Source organism: Myiozetetes cayanensis, unplaced genomic scaffold (assembly GCF_022539395.1).
Source record: "Myiozetetes cayanensis isolate MyiCay16 unplaced genomic scaffold, myiCay2020 scf21, whole genome shotgun sequence".
NCBI lineage: Eukaryota > Metazoa > Chordata > Aves > Passeriformes > Tyrannidae > Myiozetetes > Myiozetetes cayanensis.
Genome location: NW_026087423.1, coordinates 280,757 through 295,639, shown reverse-complemented (window position 1 = coordinate 295,639; position 14,883 = coordinate 280,757). Strand labels below are relative to the sequence as shown.

The window sequence follows — 14,883 nt, the reverse complement described above, 5'->3', positions numbered from 1 at the left end:
CCATTTCCATTCCCGCCGCCGATCCCCGTGCCTATCCCAGAATCAGTCACAGTCCCGGTCCCGGTCCTGGTGCCGGGGCGCAGCAGAACCAGAGCCGGGGCCGGGGCCGGGGCCGGGGCCGGGGCGGTGGCGGCGGGAGCCCCGGGGGCGGTGCCGGGCGGGCCGTACTTAAGGCGGTGGCGGGCGGGGGCCCCGCCGTGCCCATGGCTCTGCCGAGCGCGGCCCGGGCGCTCCGCGCCGCCCTCCGCCTGGGCGAACCCTCCCGCCGCCCGCGCTCCGCGCCCGCCACCGCCTCCCACGGGGCTGCCCCGCCGGCGGGCAGGGGACCCCGGCCGGGGCCACCCCCTCCTCCGCGGGGCGCGGAGCGGCACCCGCCGCCCCCCGCCGTGGATTTCGGGGACCCGCGCGAGGCGTTCCGCAGCAAGAGCAGCGCGGAGCTGCTGCGGGGGTTGGTGGTGCTGGGGCTGTGCGCCGTGGAGCCGCTGGTGCAGCACAACCGGGAGGTGGGTGGCGGGAGGGGCTGGCTGGGGGGCTGGGGGCTTGATCTGGGGAGTGTTTGTCCGCGGCTGGTGGGGGGGCTGCCGGCTCTGGACCGGCGGGGCTCTCTCTCCGGGGCCGCCCGCTCTGGGAGGGGTCAGTCCATTTCGGCGGGGATCTTGCTGCAGGATCTTCCCTTTTTGGGGGTGCGAGTCGCGCGATGGGGACTGCCCTTTCCGGAGGTGCCGGTGGGGGCTAGGGTTCTCTCGCTCCGGGGTTGCCTGCTCCAAAGGAGTGTCGGTCCTGGGCCGGGGGTCTTTCGCTCCGGGGGGTGCCTGTTTTGGAGGATGCCGGTGCGAGCCGGGGGGCTCACTCCAGGAGGTGCCCGTTTCAGTGGGTTTCGGTCCCGGACCGAAAGGGTTTTCGCTTTGGGGGTGGCTGTTTTGGAGGATGCCAGACTCAGGCCGAGTGAGCTCTCGCTCCGGGGGTACCCATTTTGGGGAGTGCCGGGATCCTGGGCCAGGGGGACCCGCTCCAGGGCGGTGTGGGGAGGGGTGTGCCCGTTTCGGGGGGTGACGGTCCTGAACCGGGGCCTCTCGTCCTGGTAGCGCTCAATTCGGGAGGCGTCAGTCCCCTTCCGGGGAGACTCTCCGTCCGAGGGGTGCGCGGGCTGGGGTCTCTCGGTCCGGAGGGTGCCCGTTTTGGGGGATGCCGGTGGGGCTCTCCCTCTGGGGGAAGGGAGTGCCAGCTCCGGGGGTGCTGAGCCGCTGCTGTCCCGCAGCTGCTGCAGCTGTGCCAGCGCGTGCTGGGGCAGGCGCTGTTCGAGCGGCTGATGAAGATGACGTTCTACGGGCAGTTCGTGGCCGGAGAGGACCAGGAGGCCATCAAGCCTCTCCTGCGGCGGAACCAGGCGTTCGGCGTGGGTGCGGTGCTGGATTACAGCGTGGAGGAGGATCTGCGGGAGCGCCGGGACGGGCGGTGAGTGCGAGGCCGGACCGGGCTCCCATTGGCTGTGCTCGCCCGTCCCCCCGCTCCCATTGGCTGTGCTCGCCCGTCCCCCCGCTCCCATTGGCTGTGCTCGCCCGTCCCCCCGCTCCCATTGGCTGTGCTCGCCCGTCCCCCCGCTCCCATTGGCTGTGCTCGCCCGTCCCCCCGCTCCCATTGGCTGTGCTCGCCCGTCCCCCCGCTCCCATTGGCTGTGCTCGCCCGTCCCCCCGCTCCCATTGGCTGTGCTCGCCCGTCCCCCCGCTCCCATTGGCTGTGCTCGCCCGTCCCCCCGCTCCCATTGGCTGGGCACGGGGGCCGCCGTCATGGCCCCGCCCCCGCCTGCCCCGAACACGGAGGCTCAGAGCCCTATGGGATGGGTCCCCCCAAAGCCGGCGAGCGGCCCCGAAGACGGGGGCTGTGACCCCCATGGGGTGTGTTCCTGCTCCAACCCCTCTGCACACACCGGGTGCTGCCCCCCGAGCTGCTGCGCCCCCTCTGCCCCTGTCTATGGGTCTGCACACACCGGGGTCCTGCCCCCGCTCCGCAGTGCCGCACCCCTCTAAACCCTCCTGGTGGGTTTACCACCTCTATCCCCTGTCTCCTCTGGGGTACTGGACCCCCCATTCCATCTTCCCCTTGGGCTGCTACCAATCATGTCCCACTTTTCCCTAGCCCCAGTGGGGTGTTGTGTCCCCATCCCGCCCCACCGCTCTGTGCACACTGCGTTGCTGCCACCCCTGAAGTCTCCCCTCTCCCTCACTGGGGTGCTTCTCCCCATTCCTACCCCCTCCATCCCTCACCCTACAAACACTGGGGTGTGCCACCCCACATTTTCGTGGACTCGATGATCTTGGACCTCTTTTCCAACCTTAACAATTCCATGATTTCCACTCCCCCACCATTTCCAACCCGGTCAAACTAGGGTGGAGACACTCTTTTCTCAATGCCCCTCCACTGTCCTGGGCAGCCTTCCCTGCCTCCTGCCCTCTGCCAACAGCGGGCACCAGCCCAAAGCTGCCGGTAACTTTCCATTATTCGGGCTCCAGTTCCGGGCAGCTCCGCTCTCTGGATCGATCTGGCCGGCACCTCACGGTCACGGGGGAGGGTGGTGTCTCCCCACCCACGACAAGAGGCCAGAGGCCACAGGCTGGAGAAGCTCCGTCCCCCGGGCAAGACTGCACAGCCCTGTCCCTGCTGACGGACGGGGACACTGTCCGGCTGTCACACGCTTGTCACGTGCTTGTTACGTGTTGATAAAAACAGCGGAAACGGCTTTTTGGGGTGGTTTGTGAGTGCGGTGTGTGTCAGGGTGGTGCTGCAGGTGCTGCCGCTGGGAGCCTTATCTCTGCTCCACACCCGGGCACTGCTTATCGGGGGCCCTCGTGTGCCATGGCGGGTGCCCCTCGCTGCTGCTGCCAGACATCCCCTGGGAGTGAAGGGCCATGACGGGAGCAGGCAGCGTGTGAGGGCAACGCTGGCATGGCAGCTGTGGGGGGAAGGCAGAGCTGCACCATCCCAAATTGGGCTACAAACGTCTTATTTTTATACAAAAGCTTCAAAACACCCCACTGCAGCCTGGCACTGGGGGGCTGTTTTGAAGATGTGTAGCAGTGGTGTTTCTTCCCTGCACATGCAGCTGCAGTCCAAGCACAGTGTTCAGCACCCCTGTGGGGTGAGCTGGCAATGCCTGTGCTGCCAGGCTGGCTCTACTGCCCTCCATGCCTGACTGTGCCTGTGCCAAGGGCTTTCCTGTGGTTGACCACAAAAGACTTTCACAGGCAGGCTCTGCACCTCTATCCTGCCTGCTGAGTGCCAGTGGTTTGTGAGCTGCCTGGGTTGTGCTGGTCTCCCCTGGAGCAGATCTGGAGGTCACATATGTGTGGTACTCTTTGCTAGATCCCCCAATGGTCCTGTGCTGTGTGGGCCATCTACACCCAAGAGTTTGGCAAAGCCCATTCTCTGCACCCCCCAATGTATCCTTGCCCCAAGCCCTGGTGGAATTTGACTGGATATTGGCAAAAGGTTCTTCCCCCAGAGGGTGGTTGGCACTGAACAGGCTCCCCAGGGCAGTGGGCACAGCCCCAAGGCTGCCAGAGCTCCAGGAGGGTTTGGATGATCCTCTGGGGCACAGGGTGGGATTGCTGGGGTGTCTGTGCAGGGCCAGGAGTTGGACTGATGATCCTTGTGGGTCCCTTCCAAGTCAGGATGTTCTGTGATTCTATGAATGCCATCCTGGAGGTTACCCAGGGATGTCACAGAGTGGGGACAAAGCCCAGGGTGGCATTGAAAGCGTTGTGCCAGACCCTGCCCCTTGCCAACCCTTGCTCTGGTCCTTCCTGGCTCTCTTTAGGGCAGAATGCCAAATTCTCAGTGTTTCTGCCAGAGCTGGTGCTGAGTTGGCCTGCACGTGGTTGAGAGGGGTGAGGAGTCCCGGGCTTGTGGCTGCTGAGCTCTGGAGCTATGTCCTTCCCCTCGGGAATGCTTCAGTGTCGGGCCCTGCTACCAGCCAGGAAACAGAGGCACAAACCAGGAGCAGCCAGCAGGTGTTTGGGGCTCCTCGTGCTGTCTCCTGTTGCTCTTCTGAAGCAAGCTGGAGGCAACGGCAGGGAAATACCCTTTCTACCTCACCAATGGGCTGTGTCCACCTTTTCCACAGGCTTTCCATCTGGGAACAGCAATGCAACGTGGGCAGGAATGGGCTTATCCTGCCTGCCACAGGCTCCTGCTTGCCCTGCCCAGGCTGGCATCCAGGACTCTGCCAGCTTGTCCCAGGAGGCCTCAGCCATGTGCTGGAGGCTTCTGCCATGTCATGGTGACACAGCTGGAAATAAGTGTGTTGCCCTGGATGCTGCTTGTGGGCTGGGGGCTTTGAGGTGGGTGCCAGCCTGGGTGGGGGCTGGAGAGGCAGTGCCATGGCTGGGCAGGGGCTTCTGGTACCCATGGGGTGAAGGAGGGAGTCCACCTCCATAGTGGAGGTGATTATGGTGCCCTGGCAGCCTTGGGGCTGATGCTGGCCAATGGGCATCCCAAGGCTGAAATGGGTTGGGGTTGTGCTAACACAGGGAGGGACAGTCCTGCCCTGAGCATTGTCAGATACTGTTCAGGCTCTGCCATGCAGCATATGGACTTGACTTCCTCTAGAGGTTCCTTGTGTGGATACCTGATACCTGCCCCAGTGTGGGATCACCATCCAGCCTGGCCAATCCTGCTCCCGAAACTGCCACCTCCCCTTCTCCTCCTGCTCCCAGAGCTGCTGCCAACCCTGCCCAGTGCTCTGGCAGCATGTGCCCGGGATCATGGGGTGGCTTCTGTTTAACCTGAAGCTCTCCAAGGTCATTCAGGGACAACTTCTCCCTGGTCCCACATCCTCTTTGCCAGACCCACTTGCTGATGAGCAGAGCAAACACACTGTGCTGCTGGTACCCTCTGGGCAACCTCCAAGGCCATAGGGATTATTTCTGACAGTGTTCCTTTGTGCTGTTCCTGAGATGGTTTATTTAGCCTAATCCAAAACTTCCTGAAAGCCCCTGGATGCTGTGTCAGCTGGATTACCCTTCCCAGCCATCTATTGGGCTGTGGCAAGTCCTCATAACCTGCTTTAGGCAAGTGTGAGCTCCCAGGTCCTGAGTTCAACCTTGAGGTTGCTCCTTTCTGGATATAACCTGCCAGGAGCGTTTGGGCAGTGCCTGGAGATGGATCCTGCTCTGAGAGACTTGCTGTCAGTTTGCAAACTGGATGGCCAGGTACAAGCGAGGTTCAGTGGCACTTGGTGGACAAGGGAATGGCTTTGCTGGCCAAGATTAATATTGCAAAGCGAGCAACTGATATCTAGGACGGAGTTATTTCTTCAGCTGGAAGAAGCTTCCTTTATTTTGCTTGTTGCAGAAGAACAAAGTGAGCACTGTGGCACCGCTTTAAATGCCCCCCTGGGGGATGAAGGAAGGGTTGGTGCAGTCATGCAGCAGGAATGCTCCTGGGAAGGGTGTGTTTGTTGTTGGGAACACAAAACCAAGCTCCAAGGGTGCTGTTTGCTAGTTGAGCTGTGTACCTTCACTGGAGGAGTGCTCCCGGCCGCTTGTTCCCAGCACCTCGGATGTTGGGCCCAAGTGTGCCTTGGGCTCAGAGCTGTCCTCAGCTGCAGCTGGAACCTGTCCACAGGACCCATGTCTGTGTGTCCTCATGTCACAGCAGGGCCATTCCCTGTGCCACACTGTCTGCTCCGAGAGGACCTGCCACCTGCTGAGGGCTTTGCTGGCACATTCCATCCCTAAGTGTATGATCTCTTCTCCTTCCTTTCATTCACTTTCTGTATTCAGGGCCAGAAAGCTGCTTTTCCTGTCCTCAGGGGAACAGAATCAGGGAGCAGAGCCTGCTAGGTGGGATACCTTCTGTTCCTTGTGAGCTCCAGCTGCTTCTGCCCCAGCTCACCTCAGGCTTTGTGGCACTTTGAGCCATGTGGAGCTGTTTCTGGCTCCAGGAAGCCAGAGGGAATGGCTTGTTTATGCTTCCAGCAGCTCCTAATCCCTGTCACTGGGTTTCCATTTGGAACAACATGTCCTGGGACCATGCCACATGCCTCTCTGCTCTCTTGTCCAGACCTACTGTCTCTGGATGGGTGGCTTTGCTGTTTCCCTCACAATGTGCTTCCCCCTCCTTGGGCACGGCCAGTTTTGGGACAGTGATGCCAAGGCAGAGACCTCCTGGAGGAGATGGCTCTGCTGTCACTCAAGGCTGCTCTTCATGGGCTGGCCCTGTTTCTGAATGAGACCTCAGGTCTGTGGCTGGGTTTAAGATGTCAGCAAGAAGGCTTAGCTGCTCAGGCTCAGGGAGTATCTCATGACTTGGCCTGCATCCCCCAATATACCAGAGCCCTGTTATCTCTGTGGCAGGAGAGCTTGGACTTAAAATTACATCTGGGGTCAACTGGAGTTGAAGCTGAGATGTTGTTTGTGAGTTGTTGGCTGATGCCAAGGCACAGAGGAGTGTCCTGAGGCAGCAGGACATCCTTGGCTCCATGTGCTCTGGGTCTGGAGCAGGTTTGTGCTTTGTGGTCCAGCTGCAGGTGCCATCAAGGTGGGGAGGCACTGGGTTGAGGTTTGCTGTTACCACAGCAAGGACCATGAGCTGGTTAGAGATGGAGCATCCCAGCCGCCACCAGGGCTTACCTTGTTCTCGCCACAGGATGGACTCTTGGAGAGCAGCTCTGGACTCTGGGACAGAGCATCCTTGCTGTGCTGCCTCATGGCCTCCAGGTCTTCCCTGAATGGATGGTAAAGCCCCATTCTCTTCCACAAATGCGTTTGGGGCATCTTATCTGCCAGCTGGATCCCACCAGTAATGGGATGGTGAGGGAAGAGCAGGGTCCAGCACCAGGATGGTGGCACAGGAGCCTCAGAGCTGCCCTGGCCACCAGTGTGGGGTTGCAGGGGATTACTGACCTGGCCCTTATCTTCCCTGTTTCTCTTCTTAGCTCCCGCACCTCTGCAGCCGAGAAGGACTTGGGAGGTGAGTGACTGGAAGGTCCAGCTGATCTGGGCACCGTGGGCCTTGTGTTGTGGGAGAAGGACCCAGCTCCCACAGCCTCAAAAAATAAGCTGAATGAGGAACAATGTGGTTCCTGGCCCAATCCTACTCCTCATCAAAGACTCAGCCTCTGCTCAGGCACAGAGTAGGCAGGGCATGTGTCAGCCCTGGAGGCTCTTCTGAGGTCCAAGCCAAAGCCCCTCTCCCCTGCACTCATGGCAGAAGGTCCTGGGGAGGCTGTTGGAGCTTGGCTGCATGGCCCATCTCCATCCTCTTCCACCCCAGGAGCAGAACAAAAGGAGAAGCAATACCGAGCCCATCAGGGATTTGGGGATCACCATGGTGGGGTCACCAGTGCCCACACCTATTTCTACGCGGATGAGGCCAAGTGTGACCAGCACATGGAGACTTTCCTCCGCTGCATCGATGCCTCAAGTGAGTGCTCCATGTGTCCTGGGCAGCCCCACTGTGTTGGGGACTACAGGGGTGCCTCAGTCCCACCACCACCGTATCTCAGGTACCTCCCTCTTGCCCAAGTACCCTGCTGTTGGGCTGACTCTGTCCTCCTGGCTCCCTCCAGGTGGCAGTTCAGAGGACGGCTTCTCTGCCATCAAGCTGACGGCGCTGGCCAGACCTCAGTTCCTGGTAAGTGCCAGGGCTGTGACCAAGTGAGGTGGGGCAGAGCCAGGGCCACAGAGGATGCTTCTACCGGGGCAGGTGCCAGGCTTGCTGCGGTGGCATCTCTAGTAATGGCAGAGAGGAGTGGGCGCCAGCAGGCTGTTCCCTGTGTGCCCGAGACCCCTACAGACCCTGCCTCAACTTTTGGGGAGATACAAAGAGCTCAGAAGTTTAAAGGTCCCAACACAAGGGGATGGGAGGGGGTCTGTACTACTCGGCTTGGCCAAGGTGTCCCACTCTAGATCAGCATCTGCCTCAGGCTGGGTATGACTTTGCAAAGCCCTGGCACGACAGGAGGCTCCAGCCTGGGTGTCTCACCTGGAGCTCTGTCCCCACAGGTGCGGTTCTCGGAGGTGCTGGTGAAGTGGCGGAGGTTCTTTCTCCAAATGGCTGCGGAGCAGGGCCAGGCTGGGTGGGCAGTGCTGGAGATGAAACTGGAGGTGGAGAAGCTGCAGGTGAGGCAGGAAGGCCTGAGGGAGGCTGTGCTGCTGGGGATGTGCTGTAGGAGGCGGCTGAGGACACAGAGATCCCAGAGCAACCCTGAGCTGTGACATCTTAAGCAGGAAAACCTCTGTAGCCCCTGATGTTCCTTTTGGTGGCAGGAGGCACTGGCCAACCTCGGCATTGTGAGCAAGGCAGAGAGCCAGGAGTGGTTTGTGGGCGAGAGCCTGGGCACAAGCAGGTAAGGTACCTGGGACCGGGGGGGCAGCTGGGTGGGAACGCTGGGGGACCTTGTCCCTGTTCCTGGGGTAGCAGCAAGGGGAGGTCTCCACAGCAACCAAGTGGAGGGAAGGGTGGAGGTGACAAACAGGTCAGGGTAGCACGTGTCATGCATCTTGCTTGCTGGTGGGGGTTGGCAGCTGGTAGACTGCAAGACACCGGTAGGGACTTGACTCTCTGCTCCCAGCACTGTGGACCTGCTTCACTGGAACAGTGTGTTGGACAGGCGCACCAAGATCTCCAAGCCTCTGCTCATCCCCAACAGGCAGGTGAGTACCCCACTATGCTAAGCCCAGAGCGGTCCCACGGGCAGTTTGGGGGAGCAGAGTGTGGGTCTCCAGCTCTTCCCAGTAGGTTGCTGGTGGCTGCAGTGTTGGTGGCATCTGTACTGCCAGAACCTGGCCATGCTGTAACCACATTGTGCAACCACCAGGCTGGCAGGGTGGGCACTGTCACACCGTGCTCACTGGTGAGTGCTGTGAGGCTGGGTTAGGCAGCAGCCCTGGGGATGGATTCCCTCCAGGGGGATTTGTGTCTCCCATGGGCAGAGCTGGGTGCAGGCAGGGTGCCACAAACCTGTGCTTGTTTCAGACTGGGCAGCTTGAACCTTTGTTCTCACGCTTCAGTGAGGAGGAGGATCTGCAGATGAAGCGGGTGCTGCAGCGCATGGATGTCCTTGCCAAGGTGAGGGGGCACTGGGGCTGGGGGAGTCACAGGGAGAGACATGGAGCAGGCAGCCCTATGAACCCAACCTGTGTGTCATTCACGCCCAGAGAGCCATGGAGAAGGGTGTGAGGCTGATGGTGGACGCAGAGCAGAGCTACTTCCAGCCAGCCATCAGCCGCCTCACCGTGGAGACACAGCGCCGCTTCAACAAGAACCAGCCCATAATCTTCAACACCTATCAGTGCTACCTGAGGGTGAGATCCAGCACCTTGCAGCATCTGCTGCTGCAGATGGGTGGAGACCTCAGCTCCTGAAGCCATGCCAATGCAATGGCAGAGCTGCTGAAGTGAAGGGGTGGCACCGGAGTGATGACCTGTTGCCATCCCTTCCACCTGGTGGCAGGAGGCTTACGACAACGTGACAGGGGACGTGGAGCTGTCCCGCCGGGAGGGCTGGCACTTTGGCACCAAGCTGGTCCGTGGCGCCTACATGGAGCAGGAGCGGGAAAGGGCGGCTCAGATGGGCTATGAGGATCCCATCAACCCAACCTATGAGAAGACCAATGAGATGTACCACAGGTAGGGGACAGCCCCAGCCACACTCCTCTCCCACCTCAGTGGGAATAGGCACGAGCAGCCTCACCAGAGGCCCATTCTGCCTTCAGGTGCCTGGACTATGTCCTGGAGGAGATCAAGCACAGACGGAAAGCCAGCGTGATGGTGGCATCTCACAATGAGGACACAGTGAAGTTCACCCTGCGCAGGTGGGTGCTGGGGAGGCAGTGTGGCAATGCAGGGACTAGGGGCTTGAGGGATGTGGGGGCCTAGCAGAGCTGTGGTAAGATGTGCTGTGGCTTCTGAGGTCCCCGCTGAGCTCACCTGGAGGGATCCTGGCTCCCAGCTGGTGCTCAGGGCTTTAGATGGGGCTTAGAGCTGAGGTGCAGCACCCAGGAGCTGCTGTGAAAACAAATCCCTCAAATTCCACATCTCAGCATCCATCTGGAATGTGGTCAGTGCTATGCTGTCCTATCTGGAGGTGATCCTCAATCCTCTGGTGGGACACACTGCTGCGGTGAGCTCCATGCTGCCTCTGCTCTCCCCTAATGCTGAGGCTTGGTTTGCAGGATGATGGAGCTTGGGATCCATCCCTCAGAGAAGAAGGTGTGCTTTGGGCAGCTGCTGGGCATGTGTGACCAGATCACCTTCCCCCTGGGTGAGTGATGGGGCGGGGAGGGCTTGGCAGAGGTGCTCCTGCCCTATCTGGACCCCTGGGGTCTCTGTGAGCAGCTGCTGTGGCGTCCAAAGGAAGGAGCAAGTAAGCCAGGCCTGTCACAGAGCACAGGACTGGCTGAGCACAGTGCCCTGCTGTGGGGAGTGCTGTGACCCCTGTGTGAGGTTTGGGCAAGATGTAGGTGAGGATGTAGGTAGAGAATCACATCTCTCTGCTGGAGTTCCATAAGCCCATGGTGACTGGGCAGGGAGATTCCCACTTTGGACTCTAAGTGGAGATTGCAGTGCCCTAAGGTGGGGCAGACTGATCTTGGCAGACAGCACGCCCCTCCTGTACCTCCTCGGTCTGGGGGTGTCACTTGGCTCCGTCAGAGGTGCACATTGAGTCCTGGGCTCTCTGCACCAGCCGCTTGCCGGACCTTGTCCTCAGCACTGGCCCAGGAGCGGAGCAGCACTGCCAGGGACCTGGACAGAGGGGCATGCAAGGGTCCAAGTGTCAGGTCAGGGACTGATCCCCCTGCCCACACTGCTGTCCAGAGCAGAGTCCTAAGGCCAGGAGAGCAGCAGGAGGCAAACTGGGCAGTTGTCCAGCACAGACACTGCTCTGTCCTGGAGTTCCCTCGGAAGTGGGGTATGGCCAACCATCTGCAGCCTCCTCTGGTCATACTGGAAAAATGTGTTAACTTGATGTTTCTGGTTGAACGCTCCTTGAGCTGGCCCAGCCCCAGCTGCTGACCTTCCCAGGGCTCCTGGTGACCTCGGGCCGCTCCCCCTGGCTTCTTCCCAAGCTCCCGGTGCTGAGCCAGGAGAGATGCGCCGCAGCTCTCCTCACAGGCTCAGCCACTCCCAGGATCCCCCTCTCAGTGCCCAACTGCAGCCTCCTGCACACCCATCCCTGCTGCATCGGCACAGCCCCAGGGGCGTGGGAGAGCTGGCAGGAAAAGGAGGGTGACTTTTTTTTCTCTCCTCCTCCTTTTTTTTTCTCTCCTCCTCCTGTTCTTTTTTCTCCTGTTCCTTCCCTCCCCGTTCTTTTTCTCCCCTCCCCGTTCTTTTTCTCCCCTCCCCGTTCTTTTTCTCCCCTCCCCGTTCTTTTTCTCACCCCCCTTTCTTTTTCTTCCCCCCCCTTTCTTTTTCTTCCCCCTCTTTGTTTCCCTCCTTTTCCCCCCTTTCTTTCTTCTTCTCTTCCCCCTTTCTTTTTCTTCCCCCTTTCTTTTTTCTTTCTTTCTTCCCCCTCTTTTTTCTTTTCTTCTTCCCCCTTTCTTTTTTTCTTCCCCCTTTCTTTTTCTTCCCCCCTTTCTTTTTTCTTTCTTCCCTTTCTTTCTTTTCTTCCCCCTTTCTTTTTCTTCCCCCTTTTCTTTTCTTCCCCTCTTTCTTTCTTCTTTCCTCCCTTTCTTTTCTTCACCCCCTTTCTTTTTCTTCACCCCTTCTTTCTTTTTCTTTCTTCCCCCTTTTTTTCCTCCCTTTCCTCCTCTTGCCCTCTTTATTGCTTTTTTGTAGCCTTTTGGCCCCTTTCTTCCCCTTTTCCCCGTTTTTATCTCTTCCCTTTCGGCTTTTCTCCCTTTATTCCTCTTTTTTTTCCTTTCTCCCTTTGTTCCATTTTTTTGCGTTCTCGGCACTCCCCTGAGCCTCCTCTCTCCCTGCAGGCCAGGCTGGCTTCCCCGTGTACAAGTACGTGCCCTACGGCCCCGTGAACGAGGTGCTGCCCTACCTGTCCCGCAGGGCCCAGGAGAACAGGGGCTTCATGCACCGGGCGAACCGGGAGCGGGACCTGCTCTGGAAAGAGGTCAAGAGGCGCCTCCTCGCAGGAAACCTCTTCAGCCACTGACCCCAACCCCGGGGCTCCTGTGCCTTCAGCCAGAACCACTGTCACCATTCCCCATCCCACTTGTGCTGCAGCTCCCCCTAGCACCCTGTGCCTTTTGAGAGAAGTGTCCTTGTTGCTGTTGAACCACGCACACCTTCCGGCAGTCACTGCTGCGGGGTTGCCCCATCTGGCACTGCCCCAGGGATGTCCCTCTGCCATCCCACAGCCTCCTGAGCTGTCCCAGGGGGTAATGCTGGGGCTCTCCTGCCAGCCCTGCCCCATGCCTTGGTGAACACTGTCCCGGAGTTTCCCCCTGGTGGGATTGTGCAGGGAGATTGACCTGTCTGCTTCGTGCCATGGGCTCAGGTACAGGTGGGCTGGGTGACCTGGGCACCAGCTGGGGACAAACCAGAAGCATCTCCAGCCTTGGCTGGGGCTTTGTCTCTTCCACACCTGTGAAAGGGCTGGATTAGTCCCTGCTGCCTGTCCCAGGACAGCCACTCCCTGCCTGCTCAGCAGCTTTGCACTGATCAGAGCTGGGCAGGTCCAGGCTCTCCCCCATCCCCCAGGATAAGCTGAGCCAAAACCTCCTGGGGTTGTCCATCCTCAGGCTCATGTCCAGTGGAGCAGGAGGGGCCAGGGGCACGGGCTGGCCCCATCCCTGTGCCATTCCTGCCCTGCCCACAGTCCCTGGCTCCAGTGATGGACCAGGGGCTGTGGGAGCACCCAGAGCGGGACCACAGCTCAGCTGTGCTGTACACTGGATTTGCAGAGAATGGAAATGATTAAATCACAACTGTTCCTGCTTCTGTCTCTCCCCTGGAGTTATTGGGCAGCCGCCTGTCCCCAGACACTGCCCTGGTTTTCACATCTCAACTTAGGGGCAGTTATTCCTGGGCTCTGCAGGATCACAGGCATCTCTGGATTCCCTGCCTAGAGCTGTGGCAGTGTCTCCTTTTTCCCTGGATCAGTCCCTCAAAGGGGTGATGTTTAGATTTCCAGAGCTGTTCACCTCCTTGCTGTTCTCTAGCTGAGGCTCTCCTGCCTTAAAAAAACACCTGGAGCAGAGCAAGGAGCACTGCTGGAGCACAGGGTCAGGGCTGCTGGGATTTATAAACAGGACTGATGCAGGCAGCAGCTGGGCTCCTTGTGTTTCAGGGAAGGGGGGAGATGCTCCAGACACTGGGCTGCCCCTCCAGCCCTTGCAGGATGCTGCTGCAGTGGCATACAACACACTGGTACCCCAGAGCCTTAGCTCTACTGCATTCTTTTTGCATTCTGGATGCAGAAGTAATCTACTATGACATTATGCAAAGACCCCATGCATCTGTGTAGCATGGCAGGAGGAGCCCCTGTTGACCCTCCTTTTTTGGAGTTAACTCCCTCCCCAACCCTCTTTCCAGGACAAGATGACTCCACAGTCTGTCTCAGAGGTGTTATGTGCTGCTGTTTGCAGAGGCAGTGTATGGGTGCAGGGTGCTGCCTCCTGAACGCCCAAGGCATTGAATGTCCTTGAAGCCTCCAAATCCCTGGTTCCCTGCAACCTTTCAGCTCCTGAGCTGAAAGGGACCCACAAGGATCATCGAGTCCAACTCCTGGCCCTGCACAGGACATCCCAACAATCCCACCATGTGCTTGAGAGCATTGTAAAAACACTCCTTGAGCTCTGGTAGCCTTGTGGCCATGACCACTGCCCTGGGGAGCCTGTTCCAGTGCCCACCCACCTTCTGGGGGAAGAACCTTTTCCCTGATATCCAGCCTAAACCTTCCCTGGCACAGCTGTACCCATGCTCAGCCAGAAAACAGCAACTACCTCTTTTTTCTGGGTGCACTGACACAACCAACACCCACCCCGTGTCCCAGGCTTTCCCCACTGTACTCAGTGTTAGCTCTTGCTGCTGAACACTGCTTTCTGCTTGTCCTGGAGGAAGAGGAGTCATGGAATGGTGGTGCAGGTGCCAGGAGCCATGTTGCAGCATTCCCGTGTGTGAGGATGCTAGCTGCCACAGTGGGGGAGATGGAAGGAGAAAGAGCCTTGCAGCAACCATTTGGGCAGCCTGGTCACATCAGGATGGTGATGAGAACCTTACATCCTATGACACCCCATGTCCCTCCATGCAGTCCTGCCCACCAAAGCAGCCACAGGGATTTTTGAACCATGGACAAAACAGCATCTTTTCGCTGAGTTTTGTGTTCAGAAATACTGTAGTGCTGGGGTTTCCTTCTTCTGTGGTATTTTTCCAAAAGCAGTTCCACAGGAGACAGGCACCTGGCAGTCTGAAACAGGAAATGTAAGTGGTGTGTGATGGAAAGCATGGGCCATGCTCTGCATGGACAGCAACCTTGCCAGGATCACAGGGAGAGGAGGGATGGGTGGCTGGTAGCTGTGGGCTGTGCAATCCCTCAGGCCCTGGCAGCAGCAGCCAGCCCAGAGCACTGTAAAATCTCCCTCCACCTCTGTCCCACAGCATCCTCAGCTTCTACAGTCTTTTACACCAGTTGGCAGCATCTTTTGAGGGACCAGTTTATCTCCCTGGCTATGGCCCAAACCCTTCTGTGAGTTAGACTGGTGAAAACGGAGCAGCTGGGGTATGTTGTCTGCTGGTGAAGAGGAAGAGTTTATAGAAGCCAGGAACCATCCAAAAGCAAACACATCCTCACACAAAGCACCAGCAGGGGAAGGTGAGGCAGCATGAGGCTGCCCTGGCCCATCATGACCGGGGCAGTGGAGCACCGTGGCTGCTCAGCACAATGGGGAGGGGATGAAGGGAGCAGGGTAGGAAGCAAATCCTAGGATGG

The 14,883-nt window shown here is 59.1% G+C and overlaps 1 protein-coding gene across 2 annotated transcripts; it reads left to right on the top strand.

Moving 5' to 3' along the window:
• The first annotated feature begins 367 nt into the window (after positions 1 to 367).
• On the top strand, positions 368 to 12,890 carry PRODH (proline dehydrogenase 1). 2 transcript variants are annotated; one of them, XM_050318657.1, is made up of 14 exons: positions 368 to 503; positions 1,259 to 1,455; positions 6,935 to 6,969; positions 7,273 to 7,422; positions 7,568 to 7,632; positions 8,004 to 8,120; positions 8,268 to 8,347; positions 8,573 to 8,654; positions 8,977 to 9,069; positions 9,159 to 9,305; positions 9,454 to 9,629; positions 9,716 to 9,814; positions 10,175 to 10,263; positions 11,924 to 12,890. In XM_050318657.1, the coding sequence occupies exons 2-14, from the start codon at positions 1,310 to 1,312 to the stop codon at positions 12,103 to 12,105; spliced, it is 1,461 nt and encodes a 486-aa protein (XP_050174614.1). In that variant the 5' UTR covers positions 368 to 503; positions 1,259 to 1,309; the 3' UTR covers positions 12,106 to 12,890. The 2 variants fall into 2 exon arrangements, with proteins under 2 accessions (XP_050174614.1, XP_050174615.1); XM_050318658.1 differs by lacking the exons at positions 368 to 503; positions 1,259 to 1,455 and having other exon boundaries at positions 2,773 to 6,969.
• The last annotated feature ends 1,993 nt before the right edge of the window (positions 12,891 to 14,883 follow it).

What these genes read in the sequence shown, in the direction of transcription:
- PRODH (XM_050318658.1), top strand. Translation starts at nt 6,732, where the DNA reads ATGGTAAAGCCCCATTCTCTTCCACAAATGCGTTTGGGGCATCTTATC. An exon ending in TGGAGGTGGAGAAGCTGCAG is followed by an intron (nt 8,121 to 8,267) that starts GTGAGGCAGGAA and finishes TTTTGGTGGCAG; the next exon opens with GAGGCACTGGCCAACCTCGG. An exon ending in CCTATCAGTGCTACCTGAGG is followed by an intron (nt 9,306 to 9,453) that starts GTGAGATCCAGC and finishes ACCTGGTGGCAG; the next exon opens with GAGGCTTACGACAACGTGAC.